Source organism: Oreochromis aureus, linkage group 9 (assembly GCF_013358895.1).
Source record: "Oreochromis aureus strain Israel breed Guangdong linkage group 9, ZZ_aureus, whole genome shotgun sequence".
Taxonomy (NCBI): Eukaryota; Metazoa; Chordata; class Actinopteri; order Cichliformes; family Cichlidae; genus Oreochromis; species Oreochromis aureus.
Window position 1 is genome coordinate 35,592,379 of NC_052950.1, and position 27,788 is coordinate 35,620,166.

Sequence of the window (27,788 nt, forward strand, 5' to 3'; positions counted from 1 at the left end):
ACACACACAGGTCAGGATGCATGTAGTCGGTGAGCAAATAAACAAACACACACAGGGAGTGGTTTTAAATCTTTATTTGTTAACACATACCACACTCATTAAGGTCACTTGCACACAGGCACACATGCAAACACACACACACACACACACACACACACACACTGCTCTGTCCTCCGTGCTGTCAGCTTGTTGGTGTTTGTTAGTATCCGTGCGGCGGTCACACGCTTGGTGCCACATCACTCATCACTTGTGTTAGCTCCTCCCACTGCACAGGTGGGAACCACAGCAACCAGGCTGCTACCATGGAGACCGAATCCTGTGTCTTCCTGACACGTCTGTACTCAGGTGTGTCCAGCTCATTGCAGCTCCGCCCCCTCACTTCCTGCAGCCCGCGCTGGTACTTCACCTATTTAACACACACACACACACGTACATTACAGATACAGATAATACCCTGAGGTGCGTGTGTGTCTATGCGTGTGTGTGTGTGCGTGTCTGAGTTTGTTTCAGAGCCTTTGGATACTGTGAAAAATTCCTCTCTACTTCACTCCATGCACACTTTGGACCAGTCATCACTTCTGACCTCTTTCATTCATCAGCTGTCCTCTGATTGAAGTGCGTCCTATCAAAAACCTCTGATCTCAGCAAGCAGTTGAAGTAGCAATTTGAGTGTGGTGGTGGTAAATAAAAAGTTTGTGTGATTCAGATTGACCGTCTGCCTCCTTCCCACTAAAACCAGGACGTTTCTGATAATCCACAATTTGGAGGTACTGACTGAGGGTTTGTTTTGGTTTTAGGGTTTAGGTTAGGCAAAAGCAAACCAAGGCTTCTGTTTTTATGTGTGTTAAACATAAATAAAACTTAACTCAAGTTTATTTTAGGGGTAAAAGTGTGTGTGTGTGTCTTGCCGAGCTGATGTTCTCCTGGTTTTGCTTGACTCTCTCCAGCTCTGGAGTCACTCCGACGCTGGTGGCCTTCACTGCGCTCTGCTTGTATTTGACCTGGTGGCAAAATCAGAAATGTCAGGTCAGATGTCTGACTTAGTCAGTGTCATATCTCCCTGCTGCTGTCGTCTGTGTAACAAACCCAAAGAACCAAATATAAACTACTGCAGATGGAAATAGCATCCCTCCTTTGACCACTGAGCTCCTCATTGAAATGCTGTTATAAGCTGCTATGAACTTATTTAACTCACAAACTGTCAGTATCCAACCAGCACTGACTCCATCCTGTATTTAGTGTGTTTTTGAGACACTCTTTGAATGTATGATTGTTCTGTTTTATTAGCTGACTCACTCACACTCTGGCTTCCTGCTCCACTTTCCCCAGAGCGACACTCAGTCCTCATCCACACATCATGACTCACTGACTGCCGCGCTGTTCACTTTGTAAGGCCGCTGTCTGTGTACTCACTGAGCTGATGTTCTCCTGGTTACGTCGGACTCGCTCCATCTCAGGTGTGTCCATGACTGCGGTGCCACAACCCACCTCCTCCCTGTACTGGACCTGAACAGAGCTGGAGGTGAGTCATCTGCAGCTCTAAAGCCTGCTTGTTGGTGGCGGTTACTTAAACTCCACACCCACTCAAAAACACACTTTACTTCGGTGTTCTGAGGATTGATTCCCTGAGCTTAACATTCATTCATATAAAAAAAGTGGATCGTTTTTCTGAAGCTCAGTGTAAACAAGTTTGTTGATTCCAACCGTAAACGTACGTCGCTGATCTTCTTGGCGTTCTCTCTGGCGAGGACGATCTCCGGCGTCTCTGTGACCGATGACGTCAGGTTTCTCATCAGCTTTGAGTCCCAGCAGTATCGCAGCTAAAAGGAAAGAAAACGCTGCTGTAACAAGTGTGTTGATTAGAGTTATGTCATCCAACCTTTTTGGACACATCCCCGCCTTTGACTGCTGACTACAATGACCCTGCAAAATAATGACTGACCTGAACGGTGTGTCTGTTTCTACATTTGCACACTTTCTTCTTGGTGTTTGTGGCAGTAGTGTAAAATTTTTATACATAAATATTGAATAAGAGACTTCACTGTGTACGTGCCCAAAACCTGCAGTCTGGTCTCAATATCTGTGCCTATGATTCATGCTGCTCGCAAAACTTTCATTTTTAGAGAATAATTGTGCTCACCAAGTCGTCATTTAAAAAAACACTAAAATGAGAAGAAAACGTTATTTTGAACTGCAATAAAAATAATAAAAAGTAGATTAAAAACAATCTTGTGCATTTACTACACTGTTTTATTGTTCTGAACTTACATGAAAAATACAGGAACTAAAACTTCAAAGTTTTTAACCGATCATAATTTACAGGAATAAAATGAACAGATCGTGTGGACACCGAGCACTCACAGAGCTGATGTGTCTCTGGTTGGCTTTGACCCTCTCCATCTCGGGGGTTTCAGAAACCAGACTGTAGCGTCCCTTCAGTCGCTCCGCCTCGTCTTTATACTTCTTCTACAGAGAGGGGGGCGGGGGAGGTGGAGGTGGGGGTGGGGGGTGTTTAGATCGGAGGGACGAACTTGTCGTTTCACTTAAAGCACCTTGTTTTAACACACAGACCTGGCTGTAGACGTCTTTGAGGTAGGAGGCGTGCAGCAGCTCAGGAGTGTCTGTAACCGTCCCGTATGAATGTTCTCTGAGCTGCTCCGTCTGCTTGTACGACTTCTGCATCAGGCAGACAGAAACCATCAGCTCAATGTTCGCAGGCTGCATGTTCTATAAAAATAAGATGTCTGAGAAAGAACTTCCATTTAGTTCTCCTTTAATCCAATGACACAAACCTGGCTCTGGATCTGTGAGGCTCTCTTGGCTCTTTGCATCTCCAGCACATCAGCACTCAGCTCCATGCCTTTCCCCACAATCTCCCTCTCCAAATCTCTGCGGTACTCCTTCTGTGAACAGCACAGTTGGAACTCCAGATCAGATCAGGCCACTTAAAACTTTCAGAAATCTGTGTGTGTGTTTAGTTTACCTGGTTCAGTATCTGATTGGCTTTTCTAACCCTCAGCAGCTCAGGTGTCTCTTCAAGACCAACACCAGATAAGCCCCGCCCCTTCACCTCCTGCTCCAGGTCCCTCTTGTACTCTTTCTGCAAGGAAAGAGCGAAGAAAAGCAAAAACAGGGAAACTGAAAATGAATATGATTTTTTTTTTAATTTAATGCTTGATTGATTAAAGCCAAATGTTTATTCTTTTTCTTTGTGAAGTGCTTCGTTTCACATAAATAGATTAAAAATGTGTTGATTTCTTTGCTTCTATCCTTAGAATTTGCCAAATATTGTGTAAATAAGCAAAATAACTGATATGTTCAGCTCCTCCTTTTATTAAAACTCTTTAAAATAAATACCTGTGGATACTGTTCACTGATTTTGTATAAAAATTCTTTCAATCTTTCAGATAATAAAAGACATTTGAAAAGGACGAATCAGAAAAAGGAGCAATCACCAAAATCCACAGTGCAAGTGTTTCACAAGCCAAAGATGTTGGAAATCAATGGATTATAGATTATCTGCACTTCCAGGTTTGAGCACAGCTTGATAAAACCTCATGGCTTTAAATAGTTCATCCCTCTGAGGCTACGTCACCTCGCTCAGCAGGCTGCTAGCATGGCGCGCTGTCAGGTATCCAGGCGTCTGGTCGACGTCCACCAAGGCTTTGCCCTTCATCTGCTCCTCATAGTCCTTCCGATATTCCTTCTGTAAGAGACACACAGCACAGTGAGAGAACAATGAGACACAGATAGATGTGATCAGTGTTAATATTTGTAGCTTTTTAAGGCACAGGTGCACGATAACCCTCATACTTGTACAACTAATAATTGTAAACCCCCACAAAAGTGTGATTGCTTCATCGTGCCGGAGCTTCACTGGTTTTTCCTGATTTGGAGTCTAACTGGTCAAACTGTGGGGCACAGATCCACAGCAGGTGGCACACGCTGATCTCAGTTTCTCTAAAATACAACAGATTTGTTTTCATGTTGGTAATGATTGATGGAAAAAGAAGTGACACCACTCTGCGGCATCGTTCATGTCGAGTCCAGTGTCAGTTTTTCATGATGCGAGCAGAGCGTTAGTAACCCATGGCTGTGCTGTGAACACACCTGCAGGCTCTCTGTAGGATAATCATGCACTTTAAACTCTGTTTTAAACTCAGGACTTTGAACAACATGATAGCTTTCCTTGATTTAAGCTGGAGTCATATTATTATATGACTTATGATTTATTTTAGGTTTAGATTTTCTCAGCTGTGAAATCAGTGTTCAAAGTTAGTTAATAGGCAGTAAAGATACATGCTTGTTGTGTTCTGTGCAAATAAAAAAGCTCAAATTTTTTCAAACTCATTTTTAACCACAGTTCACTCCAGTCTGCAGGCCAAATACTGTCTGGATTATTTGCTGCATGTCACATTAAAAGTTTAAAAGTTAGAACCAAAGATGCACAACACGCCAAACCTGAAGTCTTCATCAGCTGGATCCAAAACTCAGAGTGTAAAGCTAAAGAAACACATACAGTCTGTTTCTGTCAGAGCTGCAGAGACGTTTCACCTCGCTTTGCATCTTCTGTGCTTCCTTGGACACCTTGTAGGTCTGAGTGTCTCCAAACTCCATCAGAGAGCGACCTTTGTTCTTCTCATACTCCTCTCTGTACTTTACCTGAAAACAACAAAGCACACAAACCCATCAGACGCACTTACACAGTGTGAAGTTTATAAATGATCAGACATTGAAAGCCTTTGTTTGTCTGTGTGTCTGTGTGTGTGTGTGTGTGTGTGTGTGTGTGTGTGTGTGTGTGTGTGTGTGTGTGTGTGTGTGTGTGTGTGTGTGTAACCTGGCTGTGCAGCACTGCGTTCTCCTTGTGGTGGAGCTGTTCAGCCGTGTCCAGAGCTATGTGGTAATGAGCCTTCGTCTGCTCGTACTTCTTCTTATACTCTACCTGATCACATATACACAAACAGACACTATTACACATGATTACTATTTATATAAGCACAAAAGCAGAAGGCTGGCTGAATAAGCCTGAGTCCAGTCCAACAATGTCCTCACTCAACAAACTAAAATAAAATGACAAAGACACACGAGCAGGATGCAGGACTTTTATTTTAATTGTGTGTCGGTAGCGAATGTTAAGATGTGTATCTCCAAACTCGTTATTAACTCCTGCAACATCTGCATGGGCTTTGCAGAGACTTTTATTTTGAAGGCTGAAGCTTAGCGCTTTAATAAAAATAATAATCTTTGTTATTATTCTATGAAACATAGCTACTTTTTCTCTGACAGTCTAACATATCTAATTATTGTCTAACAGCATGTGGCTTACATTGCTCTGAAGCTTGCTGGCGTGCAGGGCGTGCTCCAGCTGCAGGAGGTTCGGGAGGTCTGAGGAACCTTCTGGTTTCTGGTTCTGGTTGGTTTTGTACTTCACCTGGAAGACAGAGGAAGAATGCATATAAGCACTGAAGGTTTTCCAGGGATTTTAAAATGATTTCCAGGGCATATGTGATTTCTTTAAGGAATGGCAACGTTTGCCAGCACAAAACAAAGAGATTTATTTGTTCCCGTTAATCACTTGGATTAAACTCTGGTTTTACTCACTTTTCTGTCCAGCTTTAAGTGATGCTCTGCCAGAGGTGGCAAAAGTACAGACATTCTGTACTTAAGAAGTACAGATACTTGTGTTAAAAGATATTCTAGTAAAAGTTGAAGAACAGATGCAAATTTTCTACTCAAGTACAAGTGACAAAGTGCAGGCTCTGAAATGTACTCAAAGTAAAAAGTAGTTTTTTTGAGGATATTTCTACCAGCTACTTTTTTCACAAAGTCAACTGAGCCTCACAATATAGAAATGTTTAAGTCTAAGGTTTGGCTAAATGTGGACGAGGTTCTTTCTAGAGAAGCAGATTCTTCTCCACCATCACAGAGACTCTGCAGACCACAGTAAAGAAACATGACGTGAAAGGCCAGGCCTCATTAATAGCTGGTGAGCTGTAGCTCAACTATCAAAATAAGAGTAAGGGGACTGTAATTAGTCAATGATAAATCTGCAGAAGGTGGGATAAAAAAAGTTCCCAAAGATGTTTTACTGTGTAAAAGTCTTAACCCACACCTCTTTTTTTTTTTCAAGGAGCCAGACCTTCTTGTAATGAGCTCTCCAGGCATCTTGAACATCTTACTTTGGAAACAGTTTTTTTTTTCACTCATTTTCAGTCTTTGCATCTGACCATTTTCAGAGTTGTTTTTTTAAACTGACCTTTGAAACTTCACATTATTGAGCAGTGAGGAAAAAAATTCAGAAACATCCAAAGAAGAACTTTGTGGTCCAAGAAAAGTACACGAAAGGTGCCTGAGGCTGTGCTGAACAAGGTGGCCGAGGTGGTTTGTTAAGTGAGTACAAACTCTGGTTACACCTTATATGCCGTATTTCCATGTATGTTTGCATATGTTTAAAAAAAATCACTGGACCAATTTTGCTCGGGAATTCCAGGGGTCTTTGGTATCCAGAATTGATCCAGCATCACAGTGATTCAGTATGACGTGTGGTGATTATGTTTCCTGGTTAAAGGTTAAAGATGAGCAGATATTTTTATGGTCTTTTACAGACATTAATGTCCATCAGGGTCAGTCATTGTAAAGCTCTCTTACGCTCTCTTGCTTCTCTGCCATATGAAGATGTTCTGGCTTCAGTTAATCACAGAGATAACGGCAAACAGTAAACCCAAATCTCAGGGTCAGAACATCACATGAGCCACATTTTCTACCGTCTGCAGAAACAGCAAAGTGTGAGAAGTATTAAAAAAACAGAAATTTCCCTTTGAGTTCCACATATAAAAATTTACTTTGATGTTTTCTTCAGTTGTGTTGCCAAAATCGGTTCCAGTTTCAGCCCCCTTTCACCAACCTCTTCTACTAAAAACCTGCATTCAGAGATCCGCCTATGTATCATGATGCTGAGCGTCTCAAAGGGAGGCTTTTCTAAAAATGCAGCACTGTGTGAACGTGCAGCATTCCTGAACACCGGGCAGCGTTCAACACAACAAGCTGTTATGTAACGCGGTGAAGTAGGGAGGCTCTTTTCTGCAGCTGTGTGGGCAGTGAGTGGACTAAAACGGCTGCCTCTGTGTGTGTGTGTGTATGTGTGTGTGTGTGTGTGTGTGTGTGTGTGTGTGTGTGTGTGCTTGTATGCTGCTTCTTTTCACTGTTCAGCTCTTATTTTCTCTTTTTGTTTGTCTGGGGTGAAATTTATGGTGACTTTGTAAAGACATCTGACCTCCAGCAGGCTGCCCGAGGTTCAGATGTAGTTTTAGGTTTTGTGTTAGAGCTGGGCTCATATTTGGCTTAGATTTGTGTTTAATATTTAATAGTGATAATGGTGTTCAGGGTGAGAGAACGAGGAATGCTTATATCAATAAATGTCCTCACAACTGCAGATAGACCAGTATGTGTGTGTAACCTCTTCAACTTCTCCAGCTTTCATCCCACAATCCCTCTCCATTTGCCTTAGAAAGGTTGCCATGGTTACGCCCACACAACAGACTGAATTTTCGTGAGTGTGTGTGTGAAAGAGAACGACACACACGCTGCTTTTTCCCTCTTCCACTCGATTATCTCAGTGACTAAAAGGAAAAACAAAAATGTCTCCAGGTGAAAAAAAATCGGATTATTCTGAAGAATATAAAAAAACATATTTGCACTATGAGTACTAAAAATGATTACATTAAAGAATAATACTTTATTGTAATCCATAAAACTATCTAATTGTTTTTTATTCACTTTCTCAAACAGAGTGGGAGGACTTCAGGCTGAAGGGGAAACCATACTGTTGCTTCACCAGCCGAACAACCACATCTGAACAACACCTGACTAACTTTAGTATAATGAAGCCCACAGAAGTCGAAGAGTAAAAACTTGTTCCCACTCTGTACTGCTTTCCCATTAAGCATAAAATAAAAACAAGGAATTTTATAGAAAACTATGGACACACTAAACTATACAGCACACACATGCAGGCATTTTAACAGCTTTCCTTTGTAGTGCACTTTCATACTCACCCAGTTAGACTAGGCTGACCTACAGTCAGAAAAAAACCTGATGAAAGATCATCATGTGCTTTATTTGAACTTCAACCTGTGTGTGACTGATCATGTGACCACGGTTCACTTACCTGACTGGCCAGAGCAGAAGCAGCCTGCGTTTGTTTGAAGGAAACACACTCCAGCGGGTTGTATTGAGGTTTCTGCCCCTTTAACTGTCTGTCAAAGCTCTCCTTATACTTCACCTGCAGGAGAGCGAGATAAACATTAATGGAAAACATTTTAGAGGCTAACTGGAGATATCAGTTGTAAAATGTAAGTGTATCTTTTCCAAGTCTTTTAACCACACATTATAGTGCTGACCTGCAAAGTGGCTACTAGTGCATGCTGGGAAGGCTGTGTGTTACCTGGCTGGCCAGTTTTGAGACCTCTTTGGCGTGCTGGATGTCGGTTCTGGCCAGAAGAGACTCGTCACTGTAGACAGGCTGCTTAGTATAACTCTTATAGGTCACCTGTAGATGTCACAAACACACAAGAAAAACTAAATAAAACAAATACAAAAATATTAAAACAGCTGTGAAAAGACGTTTTAGTTAAACTTAGTTATTTTAGTTTTAGTTTTTAGGTAATTTGATAAATCTGTCAACTTCACAAGCATCAGGAGGCGCCGGAGCAGAGTTTATCGAGACTGAGACGTCTACATGAGTAAAGAGATTTAACTGTTCCAAACTCCTTACATTTTGCCCTTGGTACACATCATCCACATAATATATAATAATAGCATCTAATACTAACAAAACCAGGTATTCAGCAATAAATAAGAAAACCCAACTGAAAACAATCAGAAACAAAAAACCCCAATAAAAACTAAAAACTGCTGCAGTGTATTAGGGCCACACAACGAATGAATGAATGAATCAATCAATCAATCAATAATATATTATTGATCATTTGATTGTTGTTGTATCAACACAAACTGCCACGTCTGCTGTACCCTCTACAAACCCTCTTGTTAGTGAACCGCTGAATTAGCTGTTAGCGGTTCCTGTTTGTAAAGTACAAAGAACGCTAACTGGATGTTATGCAAACACATACTTTGTACTTTTAAGTCTTTATCTAAATTGGATCCCTGAAACTAAGTCCTAACCCTCAAAGAGACCCCTGGTCTGTCCCGAAGACAGGACCAGGTCAAAATGTCCCCACTTTCCAAAACAAGCCCTCACAAAGATAGAAATACAAGCGTGTCACACTTTCCCATGAAGCTACAAAACACACTTACATAATGACAGTTCAGTGTTAAGAGCAGAACATTTTCTATAATTAATCAGCATTTCCACTCAGAGAGAAGCCGCTGAACAGGAACGTTGTCATGGAAATGAGTGTTAGATGGAACGTGGTTACATGTTCACACACACACACACACACACACACACACACACACACACACACACACACACACACACACACACACGCTTACATCGCTGGCCAGTTTAGCTGCGTTGGTGGCGTTCACGATGTCAGGTCTGTCTGGGACCGCGTTGTAGTGATGAAGCTCCTCTTTACCTTTCCTGTAGCTGACCTGAGACCAGCAGAGGAGGTTAAGAAGAAAAGAAGGAGTTACTCTAATAAAACCAACATAAACAAAAGTGCAGTCAAGTTCAAAATTACAAACATAGATAAAAAGCAGCTGTTAAACACACTGGTCATAAAAACGGAAAGAAAAGAAGCTGAATTCACTGAAAACTGCTGTCGGGAAACAGAAGGTCCTACATTATGAGTAAAGCCACTTATGATGATCCAGCTCCACTGTGTTCACTTTTATCACAAAAATCATATAATTAAGTCTTTTCCTAGTTGCTCCTGTGTTTCCTTGAGTGTCTCAGATCTCAGTGGGGCTTTTTCCACTTGCTCTTTTACCTTGATGATAACTATCTTTGTTTGTCTCTGGTAGCTTTGATTCTTTTTCCTCCACCTTTTATTCCAGTTTATTATTAGCTCTGACATAATCATGGACTATAAATGGAAACCAGAAGGCTTCTGGCACCACAAATCATGTCTCTTGCCAACATATTTATTCATGTAATGTATTTTACATATTAAACAGGTGAAGACTATATTTTACAGCATTAACAATTGAAGGACACAGTAGCAAAAACACTAAAATAACAGCTAATGGTTTAATACAGGGTGTCCAACTCCAGTCCTGCAGCTTTTAGATCCATCCCTACTCCAACACAGCTGAATCAAATGATTGGATTACCTCTTCAGCATACCATCAAGTTTGGCAAAGGCCTGGTAACAAGCCAGTCATGTGATTCAGGTGTGTCGGAACAAGGAAGCATCTAAAAGCTGCGGGACAGTAGCTCTCGAGGACTGGAGTTGGACAACCCTGGTCTAATGTCATAGACTGTGCATAGACTGCACTCTTTCTAATGGCCAGCAGGTGGGGCCTTCTCTGGATGCAAAAATACTTCCAGTATCTAGAAGTTTGTCGTTTCCTTGATGTACCTTACAGAATGTTTCCATACACTCACTCTGGAAATGCACAAATATTCTCCTCTAACGAAACGAGTAGAACTGACGGCAGTGTCGTCATTTCATTCTGCAAAATAACAGTTATTTGTTGTCTTTTACTGTAATTTAAAAGAGAAACTATTAAGTTCTGCTGATGAACTGCTGTCGGCACAGTTACACGAACAAACGTTACATAACAGCTGGTTGTATCACTGATTCAGACGGACAGGTAAATATTATGTGTGAGTGCACATATTTACTTCACTCTGCTTCTTGTTGACCTCCATGGCGTGCTCCACCTCAGGAAGCGTCTTCATGTTGGTGTAGCTGGACTTCCCCTTCTCCCGATTATATTTCTCCTTATAGAACTTCTACAGAGAGACAGAAGAGAGAGGACAGTCAAAAAGGACTGAGGAAGAAAAAAATAATGAAATAAGTGAAGAAAAGGAGGAGTGGAGGATTTGAAAAGAGAGACGCAGAAAAACAGAAGCCTGATAAATTTAGGGAGGAAAACATCGGATGACTAATTCATCCTGGTGCTGGATTGCGACTGAAAACGCACTTCTTCATTTGTCTAAAAATAAGACGAGCCGACTTCCAACTGTGAAAATGAGGAATTCACAGCGTGATGCGCAAATGGATACAAAAACTGACTGAAGTTAAAAGGCCTGCAGAATAAACCGGCTGCCTTCTGTTTGGATTTTGCTTTAATCGTGTTTCAAAAACCAACTGATTGCTAATGTGTCATTTCTTTATAAAGAAATAAGAGTTCTACATTTAAAAAAATGCTTAAGGTCTATGAATCTGTGAAGAAAATAATAATTACTGCAGACTGTCAAACATTAGATATATTGCATATAAACAGCTGCATACCTGTAAACTTGTAATATAATATCAGGAGTATAAGGACAGGAAGTGATGTAATGCACTTTCAAGAGCTTTTACACTCTCATAGACCACTCATGTAAACTACTAAATATACGTTAATTAATTTAACTATAAGTCATCACGAGCACAACTGGGGGGAAAAAATTACAATATAAATGAAAATCAAAATGAAGTTTTAGCAGTAGAGTAGTAACTAGTAAATAATTAGGACTAATAAATAAATATTACATTTTAACACATTAATACATTTAATAGATTTTAAGCAAATAAAATGTATTATTATCATTATTATTATTATTATTGTCAAATCAGGTGAACCATCTTCTTAGCTTCTTCTTTTCATTTTATTTTTATTACGGCACACGTGGCATCACAGTGTGATTTGACTTGAATCAGAGCTGATGACACCGAGCCGGCTCTGTTATTGGCTGCAAACTGGACACTTTGAGTAGGTAATAGTCAATAAACTGGTTTTATATGAAACAGCTCATATTGGAACCAGGATACTGAACGTTATTGTCCCGGTTGGTTCCTTCAGGGTTTTACAGACACTGGGATTGTCTGGGCTGCTGATGTAAAGGCGGTCTACGTTACGCGCTCCAATTAGTGTTGCATTGCTCGGTCAGCAGACATGAAACCAGAGGAGGATCAGGCCCGCGTCCCAGATTACCCAAAGCTTTGATTTTCTGCCCCCAGGCCTGACTGACACCAAACAATTCCCCTCATGTGTAACATCTGTACAATAAACAGAGAAATTCAGGTTCTGTACCAGCAACTTAGACAGTTCGAGCAGAATCAGGTCAGCACATTGTCCACAGCTTCCTCACATGTAGCACACAGCTGAAAACTGTCCACTTCAGACACACTGATATACTGGGGGGAAAAAACGAACACACTGACAGGGCAGAGGGTCCAGGGGGTGGAACACATGACGCCCACTCTGTAGTAGTAAATGCACTGGACCGTCACCTGCTCCATTTACACTGACACACACTGACACACACACTGACACACACACTGACACACACACTGACACTACGCCAACGATGTGTGACGTTTCACACTTGTAAAAAACATCACTCATGGTTACCAGAAATGAAAAACACGACAGCTAGACTGGATTTAGAGCTCTGATTCTCCTGGAGAATCATAAATTCCCTTTTTAGCTAAAGTGAACATATTTTCCTCCCCTGACTATTTTTATACCGCTTTTCAAGTGCAAGATGCAGCAACAGTTTGAATACGATATGATCAACAATTTAAAGTCTTTGCTCAGCTTAATGTAGAAAACCGCAAAAGCAGGTCTCTGTACAATCATGAGCAATTACAAGTTTCCTGCTACCCTGCTGGTGGAGCTGTCTGTGAGCATGTGCAAATCAGTTGGAGCAGACAGGCTCTCAACACAGCCAGTACAAAGATAGGAGAGCAGGCTGCGTCATGCATTTTGTGCCAAATGTCTTTAGACAGCTACAGCTTCTTCACAGCTCTCACTAAGACCAGGATTGTGCATCACATCAGTCACATCCTGGTGTTTAGGACATGTGTCCTGCTGCTGTGTTATAAACTGCCCCAAACCAAACACCAAACATCTGGATTAACCTTAAAAGAATTTGAGGTTTGTGCAGCTTTCAGTGATTGCTGAAGATCTTTCTCTGCTGCAGTTTATTCATATCTTGCACTGAAATAAAATCTACTTTTTAATTGTTGGTGCTCTTTGAGTCTTTTAAAACCACCTACATTAGTGACGGGGCAGGAGTCTAAGCACAGATGCCCTGTTTTTCTGGAAGGTGTTCACAAGCTTATAGAGACACAACTTTTCCAGTGTCCGGGATCTGCCCTGAGCCTCCACCCAGCAGGACAAGCCTGACACACCTCACCCGGGACATGGACAGGCCTTTAAACACTCAGCTGCCTCCTTCTGTTTTTAATCCTGTTTATCTTTTTATACTTCCTCGTGCATCTTCTCCATCTTGTCCTAACACCTTCATCTCTCATCCAAAGCACTCTTCTGGGAATTGTTGAAAGGTGTGAAACAAACGGACTCACTGCATTTTGTTCCTTGACAGGTCATCTTTTCTCTCTCCAGATTCACCATCACATGCTCATAAACACCAGCAGCATCCAGCTCCTGGACAGTTTGTAAAATCTCTGTCACATGTGTCAGTTTCCAGCAGTGAGTCTGTGAAAAGTGTGTGTCTGTCCCAGTTTATCAGCTTCAATCTGCCACTGCTGTTTTACTCTGTGTGTGTGTGTGTGTGTGTGTGTGTGTGTGTGTGTGTGTGTGTGTGTGTGTGTGTCTGTGTCTGTTGTAGACAGTAGGTCAGTGTCTGTGTCCTCAGGCTCTAGAGCACCACACAGCTGCTCCCTGTTTTCACGCTTCTACAGACAAAATGATACCAATTCACAAAACATTTCCCATGAGTGTGTGTGTGTGTGTTTGTGTGTGTGTGTGTGTGTGTGTGTGTGTGTTAAACGGTGGACTGCGGGACGTTGCTGTTTAAATGCCTCCCATCTGCTCTTTAGTTAGAAATGTGAACTCAGAGCAGATTATTATTCCAGAGGTGTGACATCTGTCTAAACATGTTCACATTTCATCACTTTGCTGCTTAAAAACATGCAGAGAAGTTCAATATTTTTCTGTTGTTGCTCTTTCAAAAGCTCAGCTTGTATATCTCAAATTTGCTCCGTTTGCTCGTTAAACAGAGCGCGAATATCGATTTGGTGTCTCTGACTTGATGCTGTGAAGGCAGCGTCAGACTCACATCGCTCTGTGTCTTGCTCAGCTCTTTGGCAAACACGGTCTCGATGGTTTGGGGCATCTGGGCATAGAGACTACAGCCGGCTTCTTTCTTGCTCTCCTCCCTGTAAGCTTTCTGCAACACAAACACGTGAACCACATCAAAAGACACCGACCGCATCAGGACGTCTTTTAAAAAAGCAGTGCAGCATTTTGCTTTGCTGTCTCACCAACTTTTATTTTCAAGTTCTGCATAATTAGAGATTTTCATAATGAAATATTTATTATTATGAGGCTGATGCATTATAAATCTGCTCAAAACATCTGATCACAACAGTATGCTGAGGTCTAACAGAATGTAATGATGCCTACCTAACTTGCAGTTAAGTTGATTTTAATGATTTTAATCATTTAAACTGGAAACACTGCACCGAGCTACAGACTGATTAAAAAACAACATAAAATCCATCAGAAAGTGCAGCAGCACATGTGACAGGTAAACAAATGGAAATGCCCTGTTGGTTTGCTGAACAGCAGTCATTCCCAAATGGTGTCCCATGATCCCATGAGGCAAAAATAAAGCAAATTCTGGAGCAATCCTGCCTGAAAGCGTGCTGTGGATGGACTCAATGATCAATCATAAAACCTTAAATATATTTTTTGATATTAAAGTCTGTTGCTACACAAACATCCCTTTTATAAGAAACAATACTGTCTCTAAAATATCAGATTTTTGCTAAATGATTATCATAGCAAAAAACCTTTATGCAAATTATATTGTAATATATAGAAAATCTGAAAAGCAGCAGTTTTCGTGCAGGTAAATCTCACTATTAACTTATTTGTAATAAGATTCTGAAAGGTGGCGACAGAGTCCCCAACTAGAGCTGCACAAACATTCACAAAATGATTAAGTGTGTGTTATAAATACAACATCAGCACTTCTGTATCAAGACACCCGTACTTCAAAAGACGTGTGCCGTCATATTTGTGGTTTAAAATCACACCTGTATAGCGAACCTGCGTCCCTGAGCTTAGAACTGCTGCTGACTAACAACATGCTCATGAAAGCCATGTGTTCAGAGAGCAGTGACTGCATGTTTAAACGTACCTCACTGTGCAGCTGGCTCTGCTCCTTGGCATGCTGAGTTTCTTTGGTCTCGGGCAGCAGAGAGTACAGACACTTCACCATCTCCTTCTTACCCGCCTCTTTGTATTTATTCTGGGTGATGAAAACAAAACAGGAGATTAATAACTGCTCAGTGACCCTGAACACACACCTGCGCCTCACAGTGCATCTGATTTCGTTTGTGTTTGAATAGATTTGGAGCTTGCACTGACATCTTTATAACAGAAGTATGTAGCATGCGGCACGGAGTGCAGGGCATAAAGGCTGTATAGAATATACAGCAGTTTGCAGATAACACTCAATTCTAAAACTGAAAAACCCTCTGACAAATACAGAAAGAAAATCAGCCTAAATTCAAATGAAAGACCTCCAATTTTATGATTTTTAGGCTATTGGAGCCTCTGTAATAACATTTACAGTAAGTTCATGAAGCCAGACTTTAATAAAGTGTTACCAGCAAAAACAGAAACATTTTGCAGCTTTTGAGTTAAACAGGATTATTTTTTAAATCCATGCTTAATTTTCAATGTGCAATCAAACTGTAAGCACAGTTCCCACCTTACTGTGTGTCTCAGCCATCTCTTTAACAAACTGAGTCTCCAGAGTTTCGGGCAGCAGTGAGTACAAAGTGTTGGGCAGATCCTCTTTGTCCTTCTTGTATTTTGACTAGAAGAGACGCACAGAGGAAAAAACACATTGAGAGATATTTATGCTATATCTCTGAGAGAAGCAGTAAATTACATGCTATGAACAGAAAAGTACTTGACATAAATTACTATGAACATAAATATACAGGGCTGTTAGTTTCTAAACACTCCGCAGTTTTGGAGCAGAATTTGTCAAATTTGACCCAAACAGGTGTAAATGACTCAGTAAACCTGGTGCGTGTTGCAGCTCACCTCGCTCTGAAGTTCTGAGATGTGCTTAACAAACTCCATCTCTTTGGTCTCCGGCATCTGGTGGAAAACACTGCTGCTGATCTCCTGTCTGCCTTTCTGCTTGTATTTATTCTGCAGCACACAAACATGCAGAGTGAGATGGGATGACGAAAAAGCAGTCCAGAAAAAAATGAGAACAGTAAATTAGGATGTTGCAACCACATCAACACGAGGAATCGCTGAACAAGCTGCAGTGAAACTATTGGACCAACATGTTTTTACACATTGCGGACGTCCACCCACCTCACTCTGAAGCTCCGTCACTGCTTTAGCAAACTTGATCTCCTCTGTCTCAGGCAGCAGTGAGTACAGGTTGGTGCTCAGCTCCTTCTTACCTTCCTTGTATTTCACCTGGAGAGCACAGAGGTACACATACTCGGTTAATCATATACTGTAACAGAAAAACAAATCTACATAAAAAAGTCGATATTTGATCTATCTACAGACTTTTTATATGACTGGAAGAATGATCACAGTCAAGCTCAATAAAAAAATCATCAACGCAGAAAAAGTGGTAAACACAGACATGATACGAAAATCAGGAGTTAAACTAAGAACTACTCAAACTCAGCCGAACAAAAACTAAATCAAAAATGGATCCTGAACTTGCTAAAAACAAACACCCCCCAAATGAAAACCAGATACCAACATTTCAAACACAAGTAAATAATTAATTAAATGTGCAAATAATTTAATACAATTGTAAACACATAAATACTGTATTAAATGTTTTAAATGTACACAAACAAAATCTGCCATAAATCCTCACACAACAATATTAATTTTTATTTCTTTTTCGTCAGAAATCATTTCACCAACTTTAGACCTTTTCAAAATGTCAACACATGAAATTATTTTCAGGACTTTATCCTTTAAATGTCAGTTTAAACGTCTGAACTACTGCAATACTTTTACAAAAACCCCACAAAAAATAATTATTTTTCATATAATAAACAGAACGGTGATGGGACACTGGTGGTAACAAATTTGATTTGATTGCATAAATTTGTTTAGTGTAATGCCAAATACTCCCTTTGTGCGTGAACATTTTTGTACATATTTACGTCTTGAGTTTCTTAGTTCTGTCTTTTCCTCCCTTTTTCTGTGTAAATGTTTGTTGCCTGTGGATTTTGTTGTTTTCTTTCTTTAATAACTCTGTTTTATGTTGTAACTAACCTTCCTCACCTGTCACTGATTGTTTTAACCTGTGTTCTACCTGCGTCTCCTTGTTATAATCAGTAAATGCTCAATGGTCTGATTCTTATATAGAGCTTTTCCACTCTCCCCGAGTACTCAAAGCGCACATTCATCCAGTCACACCCATTCACACAAGCACTTTCTTCTTTGCTTTTCAGCGCTTACTAACTACCATTAACACACATTCATACTCCGAAGGATGCATCAGAGAGCAACTTGGGAGGAGCCAAGAATCGAAGGACCGACCTTCTGATCAGTATGACCTCGTCTACCTCCTGAGCTGCAGCCAGCCCTCAAAGAAGGGTGTGGGCAGCTGTGTACCAGACCATCGACAGTACAAAGGTTTCCTTCTTGTTGAGGCGTCTGTATGCGCAGCCCTGTTTGTTGCTGTTATTCGCTCCATGTTTCTTCATGTTTACTTCTTGGATTTCTGTGTTACTTCACCTTTTGGACTTTGATAATTTTGGAACTTTTTTCTATAAACTGAAATAAAAGCTTGACTTCTGTTACTTCCATCTGCTTTGGTGTCTGTATTTGGCTCCTCACTCCAGTCCTCTCAAAACAGATGGATTATCATTTGGCAAAAAACTGCAGTTTTTAAACATATAAAAAATTAAACCCTGGTTGCCTGGAAAGGTGGATAAAATTCACAGATAAATGAGAATAACAGCACTGATTTTGGTATGGATATAGACACTTTGGAAAATATATACTTTATAATACATGTCAGCATGTTGTATTCATATGTATGTCAGGTATTTATCATGTGACATGTGAGGGAGATTGCTATAATTTAGTTATGCTTGCACAAAGTCAATAAAGAGCCATAAATCTCTCGATTTTCCCTCATTAATTGCTTTCACTGACAGTCACACTTCATCTGTGTACCTGACTTTGTAGCTCAGTAGCCTCTTTAGCATGCTGAGTCTCCAGTGTTTCGGGCAGCTGATGGTACAGACAGCTGCTCGCCTCCTTTTTGCTCGCCTCCTTGTACTTGGCCTAAAAAAAACATCAGTCAGAAATATTTGCTTGCAGGTTCAAAACGACATCACTGAACATTAAAAAGCCACATTGTTGGACAGTGACTTACTTTTGAATCAGCGTCTGCAGGTGTAATGATAATAACTACTGAGTCACTGATTCTTAGAAAGTTAAATTTGTGAGTTTATTCCTAAACCTGTGTTTAATGTGTAGTTAATAATAAAACACTTGGATGGATTTATGACTAAATCCCTTAGTTTAACAGTCATGGTCAGACACAACAACTCTATTATCCTGTTAACTAAAAATGAAATGCTCTCGTTGTCCTCACCTCACTCTGCAGCTCAGACACAGTTCTGGCTAACTGAGTCTCGGCTGTTTCTGGGAGCTGTGAGTAGAGACTCTGAGAGAGGCTCTTGATGCCGTTCTCCTTGTATTTACACTGCAGAGGGAAAAAGAAAGACCTAAAGCCCAGTGACCCCCAATCCTGAACTAAGTCAGACATAAGGAGGAACCAGGAGCGAAGAAGAAACTGAGGGAAGAGCAGGTGAAATCTTCTGGGGTATTTGTGTGAGCTCACTTCACTCTGCATGTCGGACACCTTGGCGGCGAGCTGCGTTTCGGCCGTCTGCGGCAGCTGAGAGTACAAACTGGACGACATCGCCTTCTTCCCGCTCTGCTTGTACTTGTTCTAGAAAGCAGGGAGAGCAAAACAGGCAGAGATGGATTCAGACTTGAGCTTGAGAGAATATGAGAACGACTCTCATACTGACTAAATATCTGAGATCTTGACTTTTACTCAAACACAACAAGAACTCTGAAGAAATAAAGTTTACATAAAAAATTGTAATAAAGAAATATTTTAGTCTCAGCCTGGTTTGGTGGTTATTGTTGTTTTAACTTTTATTGTGAAACTGGAACTCTGAACTAGCTGAAAGTGAGTCCAAACCACTGATGGATAATAAAGTCTAGAACTTCATTTCTTTTTTTTGTTCAATGTCATTTTTCTGTGAGACACTCGCTGGTCTCAGATTGAACAGCAGCTGGTGTCTCAGTTTTATGGAAATGCTTCATTTACACAGAACTGAGCGCTGCAGTGTTTGTAAAGTTTGTAAAAACTGTTTAACTTCAGGTCCTACAGAGCTGCTGATGTTGGATCCTTCCTGCATCACTAACACAGTTTTATTATCCAGAGATAATAAAACAAAGGTCCTTTAATTTAAGTGCAGGATGACAGCTTTATTGCTGCACAGCTCCAAACGTTACAGCGTGACTCAGGAAAACTGACCTCGACTAAAATAAAATGCAACCTGTTCATTTGTTGGAAACAAAAGAAGCAGCTGTGCATTATTCAGAATATAAATAAAAACATCATAAATAAAATACAGCACCAGAGGGAGGCATGCCGAGTGAAAGGGATTCATAATGATAATATTATTATGTCTGCAATAAGATAAAGATGGAAGTGAGTTTCCTTCCTTGGTTATGCACATCCAGCTCTATTCACTGCAGAAAGTATATGTAGGTAAGTATCCAACTGTTGCTCTGTCTTCTTTTCTCTTTCTCGTCACACCCACTCACAGGTTCTTTCACTTTAAAAGGGACTTCTTCTGTCCCACAATCACAATGTGCCTGCTCACAGGGGGTCACTTGATTTTTGGGGTTCTGATTTTAGGGTCTTTACCTAACAGTATAAAGTGCTTCGATGCTAACATTGTCGTGACTTGGTGCTAAATAAATACATCTCAATTAAATGATAGAAACTGCTATAAAGAAAATCTCAAACTAGTGACAAATTGAAGGAATAATCCAATGACAGGATGACAACGTCATAGACGTCATAGAAACAGACATAGACACAGCTGTAGAGGGTTTTTAACTCACTTGTTTAAACTTCATGAATGCTGAAAGTTATGTAGTGTTGGATGCTCTGACTGACAGATGTGTAGCTGCAAGCTGTCTACTGGCCCTCACCTCGGCTATTTGGAATCACTGAACTTGAGCCTTTTGGGGCTTTTTCATGCAATTATCTGATAAATAATATGGCTGTGGTGCAGTTTAACTAGCAGGTAACTCTGTCTGTGCAATGCACCTGTATGGCTAGCTTGCTAACATGCTAGCGCCAGTTAATTACTTGGCAGCCCATCCTGCTGTTTAAATATAAGCACTTTTGTTAACCCAAAAACAAGATGGTGGCATCCAAAACACTAATGCTGAGGCTTCAGTCTCTGGGTGACATCATAGAGGCTATGTCCATCTTTTAAATACAGTCAATGATCTCATCCTAATCGATTTTGGACCAGTATGTTCTACCACCTGCTCCACTTCTATCTTAACAACCCGGGAAAAGGGAATATCTTCTGGAAGAGTCTCATGCCTCCGTTTGACTTCCTGAGTTGCAATGACACTTTCATTGCAACTCTTGTTATTCTCCTTCATCAATCACTGTCCTACAGGACTGCACTACAGCTGCACTACAGCAGTTCAAAGATGCACTCTAAAAAGTTTGAACATAAGCTTTGACTGATCGTGTGACTTAACTTATTTGCTATACTATAAAATGAAAACAAATTCAGCAGTGATTACAGAGATCTAACCTCCAAACCACAGAATTAATCATAAACTCTGCTGTTTACAGACTCTCAGTTCTAAGTTGTTGTTTTTCTGCTGAATATCTGAGTTTCTTTACAAAGACTTCTGTTCCTCAGTGACATAATGCAGACAAGCTCTCACTGTTACAAACAGCATTGGAAATATCCCAGACATTCAGCTGAGCGTCTTCAAAGTGCAAAATATGACTCATTTATTAAATATTTGAGGAGTAACGCTGCACTCAGTGTGAGCTTTTCTCAGCTTAAAAAATGCACGACAGCAGCGAAGACACGACGTTCTCATAGACCTGACTTTACAGGAAAAACCGTTCACGCCGTTGCCCTTAAACACATCTTTACAGCTGCGAGGCAAACGGAGACGATGCTCACACTGACCAGCTCAAACTAAATATTAGATTGTAAATGGAAAGGAGGGAATCGCTCTCTAATGTTTTGGTGCTCTAATATTCCACTTCATGAAAAGTGGATAAGTGAATGTGAATAATGGATGTGTGTACCTCGCTCTGCAGCTCAGTAACCTCTTTAACGTGCTGCGTCTCCAGAGTCTCAGGGAGCTGGTGGTACAGAGAGCTGCTGGCCTCTTTCTTCCCTGCTTCTTTGTATTTAACCTGCAAGAAAATGTTACATTCATTATCACAGTTTTTACATTCTGTCTCAGGCAGCATTATGGGAGAAGATGTGTGTTTACTGTTGGAAAAAGCTTTTAGCACCATCTACTCCAGACTAATATTGTGCTTATTTTGTCTGTATGCACTGGATATGGACTAAAACCCAAGTAAACAGGAAGAACTGGATGCTTCTGCTGTTCTTTAAAGAGAATAAAATCAGTGTGAATATGTTGCTGCACAGAAGGAGGACAGAAAGGCACCCAGGAGCTCTGAATGTGATAACACTGATAAAAAGACCAGAATAGACAACAGCAGCCAGTTTATCTGCCCTGTGTTAACATGATGGAGTGTCTGAGACGGGCACACACCTATTTTCGACTCTAAGGACTTTGCATTGACATTCGTTCGTTCGCTGCAGGCTGATAACGTCTCACATACGGCCACGCCTCTCTATCCTTCTGTGGGTCTCGGCTCAGAGCTCCTCAGTTCCTACTTGAAGACATTTAAACCTTTTCTACAGATTTGTTTGAGTCTGACTTTGTTTGCTTCACTGCTTTTCTAAACTTACTGACCGCTCAAAGCACTTTAGACAACAAGCCACACTTAACCATCCATTCATAAAGTGCCATATTTTAAGCATTAAAGTGCTGCATCAGTCTCACATCCATCACCAATTACACTAACATGCTTTTATTTAGGAGGAAGCTGGAGCACACACAGGGTTTCCTCCAGGCACCAGGGAAATATGCAAACTCTGCAGGAACTCTCTTGGTGGTGCTAACCACTGCACCACCATGCTGCACCACAGGATTTTTTAACCTGGAATTTATACCTGTACCACAATTTTCTCTACTTAACGTTACTTTTGCTGTTTGTTTAAAACCCAGAATATTTTCTGTAACAACACTAAAACAGTTCCCACCTCGCTGTGTGTCTCAGCCATCTCTTTAACAAACTGAGTCTCCAGAGTTTCAGGCAGCAGTGAGTACAAAGTGTTGGGCAGATCCTCTTTGTCCTTCTTGTACTTTGCCTTCAAACAAAAGAAGGAAAAGTGTTTTAATCCTACATGAAAAACTTAAAAACAGCTATTTTTACTCAGTTGGGAACAATACTAATACTAATAATTGAATCTTATACAGACACAGATCCTCTGAGATCTGATGAAACTATAACCCTGTGTGGTGTGTTCAGGGTCCTCACCTCACTCTGTATTTCTGACATCTGCTTGGCGAACTGTGTCTCTGCCGTCTCTGGGAGCAGCGAGTACAAGTTCTTACTGATCTCCTTCTTACCCTCCTCTTTGTACTTCACCTAAAACACACACACACACACACACACACACACACACACACACACACACACACACACACACACACACACACACACACACACACACACACACACACACTGACTTTAAACGGCTGACACACAGCAGGGACACTTTCACATTCAGAGTGTGTCTCTGTGTTTCTCACCTCACTGCAGAGATCTCTCAGCTCCTTGGCCAGCTGTGTCTCTGTGGTTGCAGGTAGCTGATGATACAGAGAGCTGCTCACCTCCTTCTTACCGTCCTGTTTATACTTCACCTACAAAGACACCAAACAACAGCCAGAATTCAAACTAAAGAAGAACATTGGTTTGTATTTTCTCTCTTGTCTGTGATATGAGTACCTGACTCTGCAGCTGTGCCGCCTCTTTGGCGTGCTGAGTTTCCAGAGTCTCGGGCAGCTTCGAGTACAGAGAGCTGGACGCTTCCTTCTTTCCCGCTTCTTTATATTTGCTCTAAAAAACAAACAAAGGAAAATAATAAATAAAGGCATCGAATGTAAACAGTGTGACTGAGGTTTGACTTTGAAACAGATCTGAAACACACGATGTTCCCGGACCTCACTCTGTATTTCAGATACAGCTTTGGCAAACTGGATTTCGTTGGTCTGTGGCAGCTGGGAATACACACTGACAGTCTGGCTCTTCTTCCCACTTTCCTTATATTTGTTCTAGAAATGAAGACAAACATGTGGCATCAGACTCTGGTCTCCTGTCTCTCAGCAGATATTACACCAACCAAAACAAAGCAAACGTGCAGATGAGTGGAATCAGAGGGATTTCCTACAGGAAGCACTACAAAACTAATCTGAACTGTCTTCATCCTTCTGTGAGATGAGCTCAGTAATTGGAGGCAGCAGTTTCACAGAGATGGAAATGATATAAGGATCACTTTTTCTTCTCTTCACTTCCAGCTAACGCTCACAGCTGGACTCAGACACAATCCTTCAGTCCTTTATTACATATTCTGTATATGACATGTTACATACAGACAGTCTCAGAGATCTTACGGGTCCTCAGCTTTGAAATGTTTGGAGTTGCTCAAAGGCTCCGCAAGAACCCACACTTCCAACGTCCCTGTAATTTTCTCCAAGCACCTTGGAAGTAGGTGCAGTTATGCCAGAGACCTCTACTCAAAACATCGAGCCCCCACAGGACACCCCCAGAGGTCCCCGGAGTCCTGAACACCTATCTGAGGACCTACACGAAATCAGGCAGGTGGTTTTAATGTTGTGGGTCACTGGTACATGCTCTCTAGTCTTTCTAATACTTAATGGATTATTGCAGAAACAAAAAAAGTCTCTTAATGACAGATTAAAAAGTCCCTCACAGAAGATGGAAGAGCTACAGCAGAACTGTACCTCGCTCAGTATTTCAGTCATCTCGCGGGCAAAGTGGGTCTCTGTGGTTTCAGGGAGCTGAGCGTACAGAGGCGACATCATCTCCTTCTTCCCCTCATCTTTGTACTTTTTCTGTTGGAAACAAAGAATTCAAGTAAACAAAAAGAAACAAAAACTTTTTATCTCTGTGAACAAGAACAAACTCCACTGATTCCCAGCAGACAACAGCTGTTTACAGCTGTTCCAGAAATTACTGGACAGAAGAAAAACACTATCTTGACTTGCATTTAAAAGAAGCTCGTCGGGTCACCTGCTGAGTTTCTTTAGCTCGCTGTACTAAGATAAAGCCAACACTTCACAGTAATAACAGAAACCCTTGAGACAGTGGAAACGCAGGTGATTCGCCTCCATCCGGACTTGATTCACTAAACTGAAACTGCAAACCAGCTTTGTGAAAGAAGTGTTGGATGAGGTGTGTGGCCTGTGTGGAGAGAAGCCGCGCAGACGCAGGGAGAACATACAGAGCACAGAGACAGCTCCAGACGCCTGCTGGATTTAAACCACGGATACTTTGGGCTGAGGCGTTGTCCCGCACCACTGTGCAGCTAATTGTTCTCTTCTTCATTCTCAGTTTTCATTTTAATTATGTTTTTAAAATCTCTGTAACTGTTCTACCTGCTGTGTGTTTATGTGACTCTGGTCCTTTGTGTTTAGATTTCCTGTACTTGATGGTATCTAATCAACTGGAGGCACTGTAGGTCAGCTCCTGCTGTTTAGTCTTATACACTGTACATACACTGTTCTGTGTGTAATCGTACAGTCTGACATCTCCAGCCCTGAATAAGTAAAAACCAAACTACCTCTGTGACAGTGTCAGCTGACTCTTTGTGCAAATGAAACCTGAGGAGTGGGAAACATGAAAAACACACAGAAGGATTCACTCACTTCACTCTGCAGTTCAGTCACTTCTTTGGCGTGTTTGGTCTCCAGAGTTTCGGGCAGTTTGGAGTAAAGAGACGACGCCGTGTGCTGCTTACCCGCCTGCTTGTACTTCACCTGTCAGACAAACACACAAACAAACACTTTAAATCATGAACAATCACACTCTCACAACCTCATCCTGCCTTAAACTGTTTCCCAGCTACTCGTGACTGGAAATATCTCATTCTTCACTCAGCAGTGTTATCAGCTCTGCAGGCAACTGGTAGTTAATTTAGTAACCACTCTGTGACATCACCAGCTGCATCTATCCAATAGGATTTCAGCTTTGTGACCAGTTTGACCCTGTATAGCTAAGACATGACATGAATGTGGGAAAACGGAAAGAGCTGACTGAATTCTGTTGGAGGTTATTTACTGTTTTAAGTTTATTTGCAGTGGTGTGCTGCGGCTGGAGCTTATTAATGAAGAGCTGTTTAACAGGCTTAAGGTCAGAGTATCTGTGAGCCGTCCAACACGCTGCAGGGCTGCGTCTCTCACTGCTGCCATTTAAGGACCATATCAGTCTTTGAAGTGTTTTCCAACATGCTAAAAATGTTTATTGGTCTTCTGTTGTTAATGTTTTGTGTCCTAAATTTCCAGTTTGACTTAATAAATCCAGAACAGGATGTGTTGATATGACCTTAGAAACACAGCAGAGTGCTGGAAACATCTAAACGCAGATGAGACATTGCTCCAAACACGCCCTTATTTATCAAGACTTATGGGCTACTATTTGGATAACGCCTGTATATAGAAGTTCACTGGCAACGATTGAATTAACTGTCAGGTGATTATGTGTTGAGTGACATGTGAGCTGTGACAGACTGGAAATGCTGGACTGATCCAAAGTGCCAGAATGAACGATGACGGAGCAGGAAAAACAGGAGCTCTGTGTTATCAGAGCTGACAAAAGCAGCCTCATTTGATGAATGCTTAGATGTACCAGCTTCACATATGAAACAATAACCGCAGTCCATTCAGTATTCAGAGTCTGGGGATTTTCATTGTTTTGGGAATTTTGAATTCTTTGAGAATATCTGAATTTGGACTTTATTCTTACTCCAAGTGTTTGAAGTTACAGAATTCTCTCAAAGCTGTTTATTCTGGGACCCTCGAGTGTCGTCTCCCTCTTTTATACGGTCTCTGCACAATGCAGGGCAACTTAAGTACTTGATAGTCGACCACATTCAGTCTTCAAACCCAGAATATTGTCGGGAACAACATTTTGTCCAAAAAGGGCAGGAGAGTCATGATCACTAAAGGTTCCCACCTGGCTGTGTGTCTCAGCCATCTCTTTAACAAACTGAGTCTCCAGAGTTTCAGGCAGCAGTGAGTACAAAGTGTTGGGCAGATCCTCTTTGTCCTTCTTGTAGTTTGCCTTAAAAAAAAAAAAAAATGTTTTTAATCCTACATGAAAAACCTAAAAACACTTATGTTTTACAGTCTTGAATGAAGCTTCCAGTTATTGTGGTCGTATAGAATTAGTGCTGCAAACTGTAGATTTCTTATACAGACACAGATCCTCTGAGATCTGATGAAACTATAACCCTGTGTGGTGTGTTCAGGGTCCTCACCTCACTCTGTATTTCTGACATCTGCTTGGCGAACTGTGTCTCTGCCGTCTCTGGGAGCAGCGAGTACAAGTTCTTACTGATCTCCTTCTTACCCTCCTCTTTGTACTTCACCTAAAACACACACACACACACACACACACACACACACACACACACACACACACACACACACTGACTTTAAACGGCTGACACACAGCAGGGACACTTTCACATTCAGAGTGTGTCTCTGTGTTTCTCACCTCACTGCAGAGATCTCTCAGCTCCTTGGCCAGCTGTGTCTCTGTGGTTGCAGGTAGCTGATGATACAGAGAGCTGCTCACCTCCTTCTTACCGTCCTGTTTATACTTCACCTACAAAGACACCAAACAACAGCCAGAATTCAAACTAAAGAAGAACATTGGTTTGTATTTTCTCTCTTGTCTGTGATATGAGTACCTGACTCTGCAGCTGTGCCGCCTCTTTGGCGTGCTGAGTTTCCAGAGTCTCGGGCAGCTTCGAGTACAGAGAGCTGGACGCTTCCTTCTTTCCCGCTTCTTTATATTTGCTCTAAAAAACAAACAAAGGAAAATAATAAATAAAGGCATCGAATGTAAACAGTGTGACTGAGGTTTGACTTTGAAACAGATCTGAAACACACGATGTTCCCGGACCTCACTCTGTATTTCAGATACAGCTTTGGCAAACTGGTTTCGTTGGTCTGTGGCAGCTGGGAATACACACTGACAGTCTGGCTCTTCTTCCCACTTTCCTTATATTTGTTCTAGAAATGAAGACAAACATGTGGCATCAGACTCTGGTCTCCTGTCTCTCAGCAGATATTACACCAACCAAAACAAAGCAAACGTGCAGATGAGTGGAATCAGAGGGATTTCCTACAGGAAGCACTACAAAACTAATCTGAACTGTCTTCATCCTTCTGTGAGATGA

The 27,788-nt window shown here is 41.2% G+C and overlaps 2 protein-coding genes across 5 annotated transcripts in view; both read right to left on the reverse strand.

Annotated features, from left to right (window-relative positions):
- Positions 1 to 27,788, reverse strand: part of nebl (nebulette) — a 122,931-nt gene that overhangs the window by 6,969 nt on the left and 88,174 nt on the right. The window lies entirely within an intron of this gene.
- LOC116321060 (nebulette-like) lies at positions 60 to 27,542 on the reverse strand. 3 transcript variants are annotated; one of them, XM_031740826.2, is made up of 37 exons: positions 27,512 to 27,542; positions 27,297 to 27,407; positions 27,101 to 27,211; positions 26,862 to 26,972; positions 26,558 to 26,665; positions 25,252 to 25,362; positions 24,328 to 24,438; positions 23,527 to 23,637; positions 23,312 to 23,422; positions 23,116 to 23,226; positions 22,841 to 22,951; positions 22,563 to 22,670; positions 21,530 to 21,640; positions 19,001 to 19,111; positions 18,752 to 18,862; positions 18,328 to 18,438; positions 16,486 to 16,593; positions 16,204 to 16,314; positions 15,863 to 15,970; positions 15,287 to 15,397; positions 14,201 to 14,311; positions 10,811 to 10,921; positions 9,514 to 9,615; positions 8,444 to 8,548; positions 8,168 to 8,281; positions 5,327 to 5,431; positions 4,838 to 4,942; positions 4,555 to 4,662; positions 3,596 to 3,706; positions 2,984 to 3,100; positions 2,793 to 2,903; positions 2,572 to 2,676; positions 2,362 to 2,466; positions 1,716 to 1,820; positions 1,414 to 1,506; positions 909 to 1,001; positions 60 to 406 (listed from the first exon to the last, which is right to left on the reverse strand). In XM_031740826.2, exons 4-37 carry the CDS (start codon positions 26,880 to 26,882, stop codon positions 218 to 220), a joined length of 3,675 nt encoding a protein of 1,224 aa, XP_031596686.2. In that variant the 5' UTR covers positions 26,883 to 26,972; positions 27,101 to 27,211; positions 27,297 to 27,407; positions 27,512 to 27,542; the 3' UTR covers positions 60 to 217. The 3 variants fall into 3 exon arrangements, with proteins under 3 accessions (XP_031596686.2, XP_039473125.1, XP_031596687.2); XM_039617191.1 differs by lacking the exon at positions 1,414 to 1,506; XM_031740827.2 differs by lacking the exons at positions 23,527 to 23,637; positions 24,328 to 24,438; positions 25,252 to 25,362; positions 26,558 to 26,665.

Excerpts from the sequence above, each read along its gene's own strand:
- LOC116321060 (XM_031740826.2), bottom strand. The coding sequence starts at position 26,882 with ATGTCAGAAATACAGAGTGAG. Across the intron at positions 16,594-18,327 it reads CTACTGAGCTACAAAGTCAG|GTGAAATACAAGGAAGGTAA; the intron begins GTACACAGATGA and ends TGTGCTCTCCAG. Across the intron at positions 8,282-8,443 it reads TCTCAAAACTGGCCAGCCAG|GTGAAGTATAAGGAGAGCTT; the intron begins GTAACACACAGC and ends GCTCTCCTGCAG.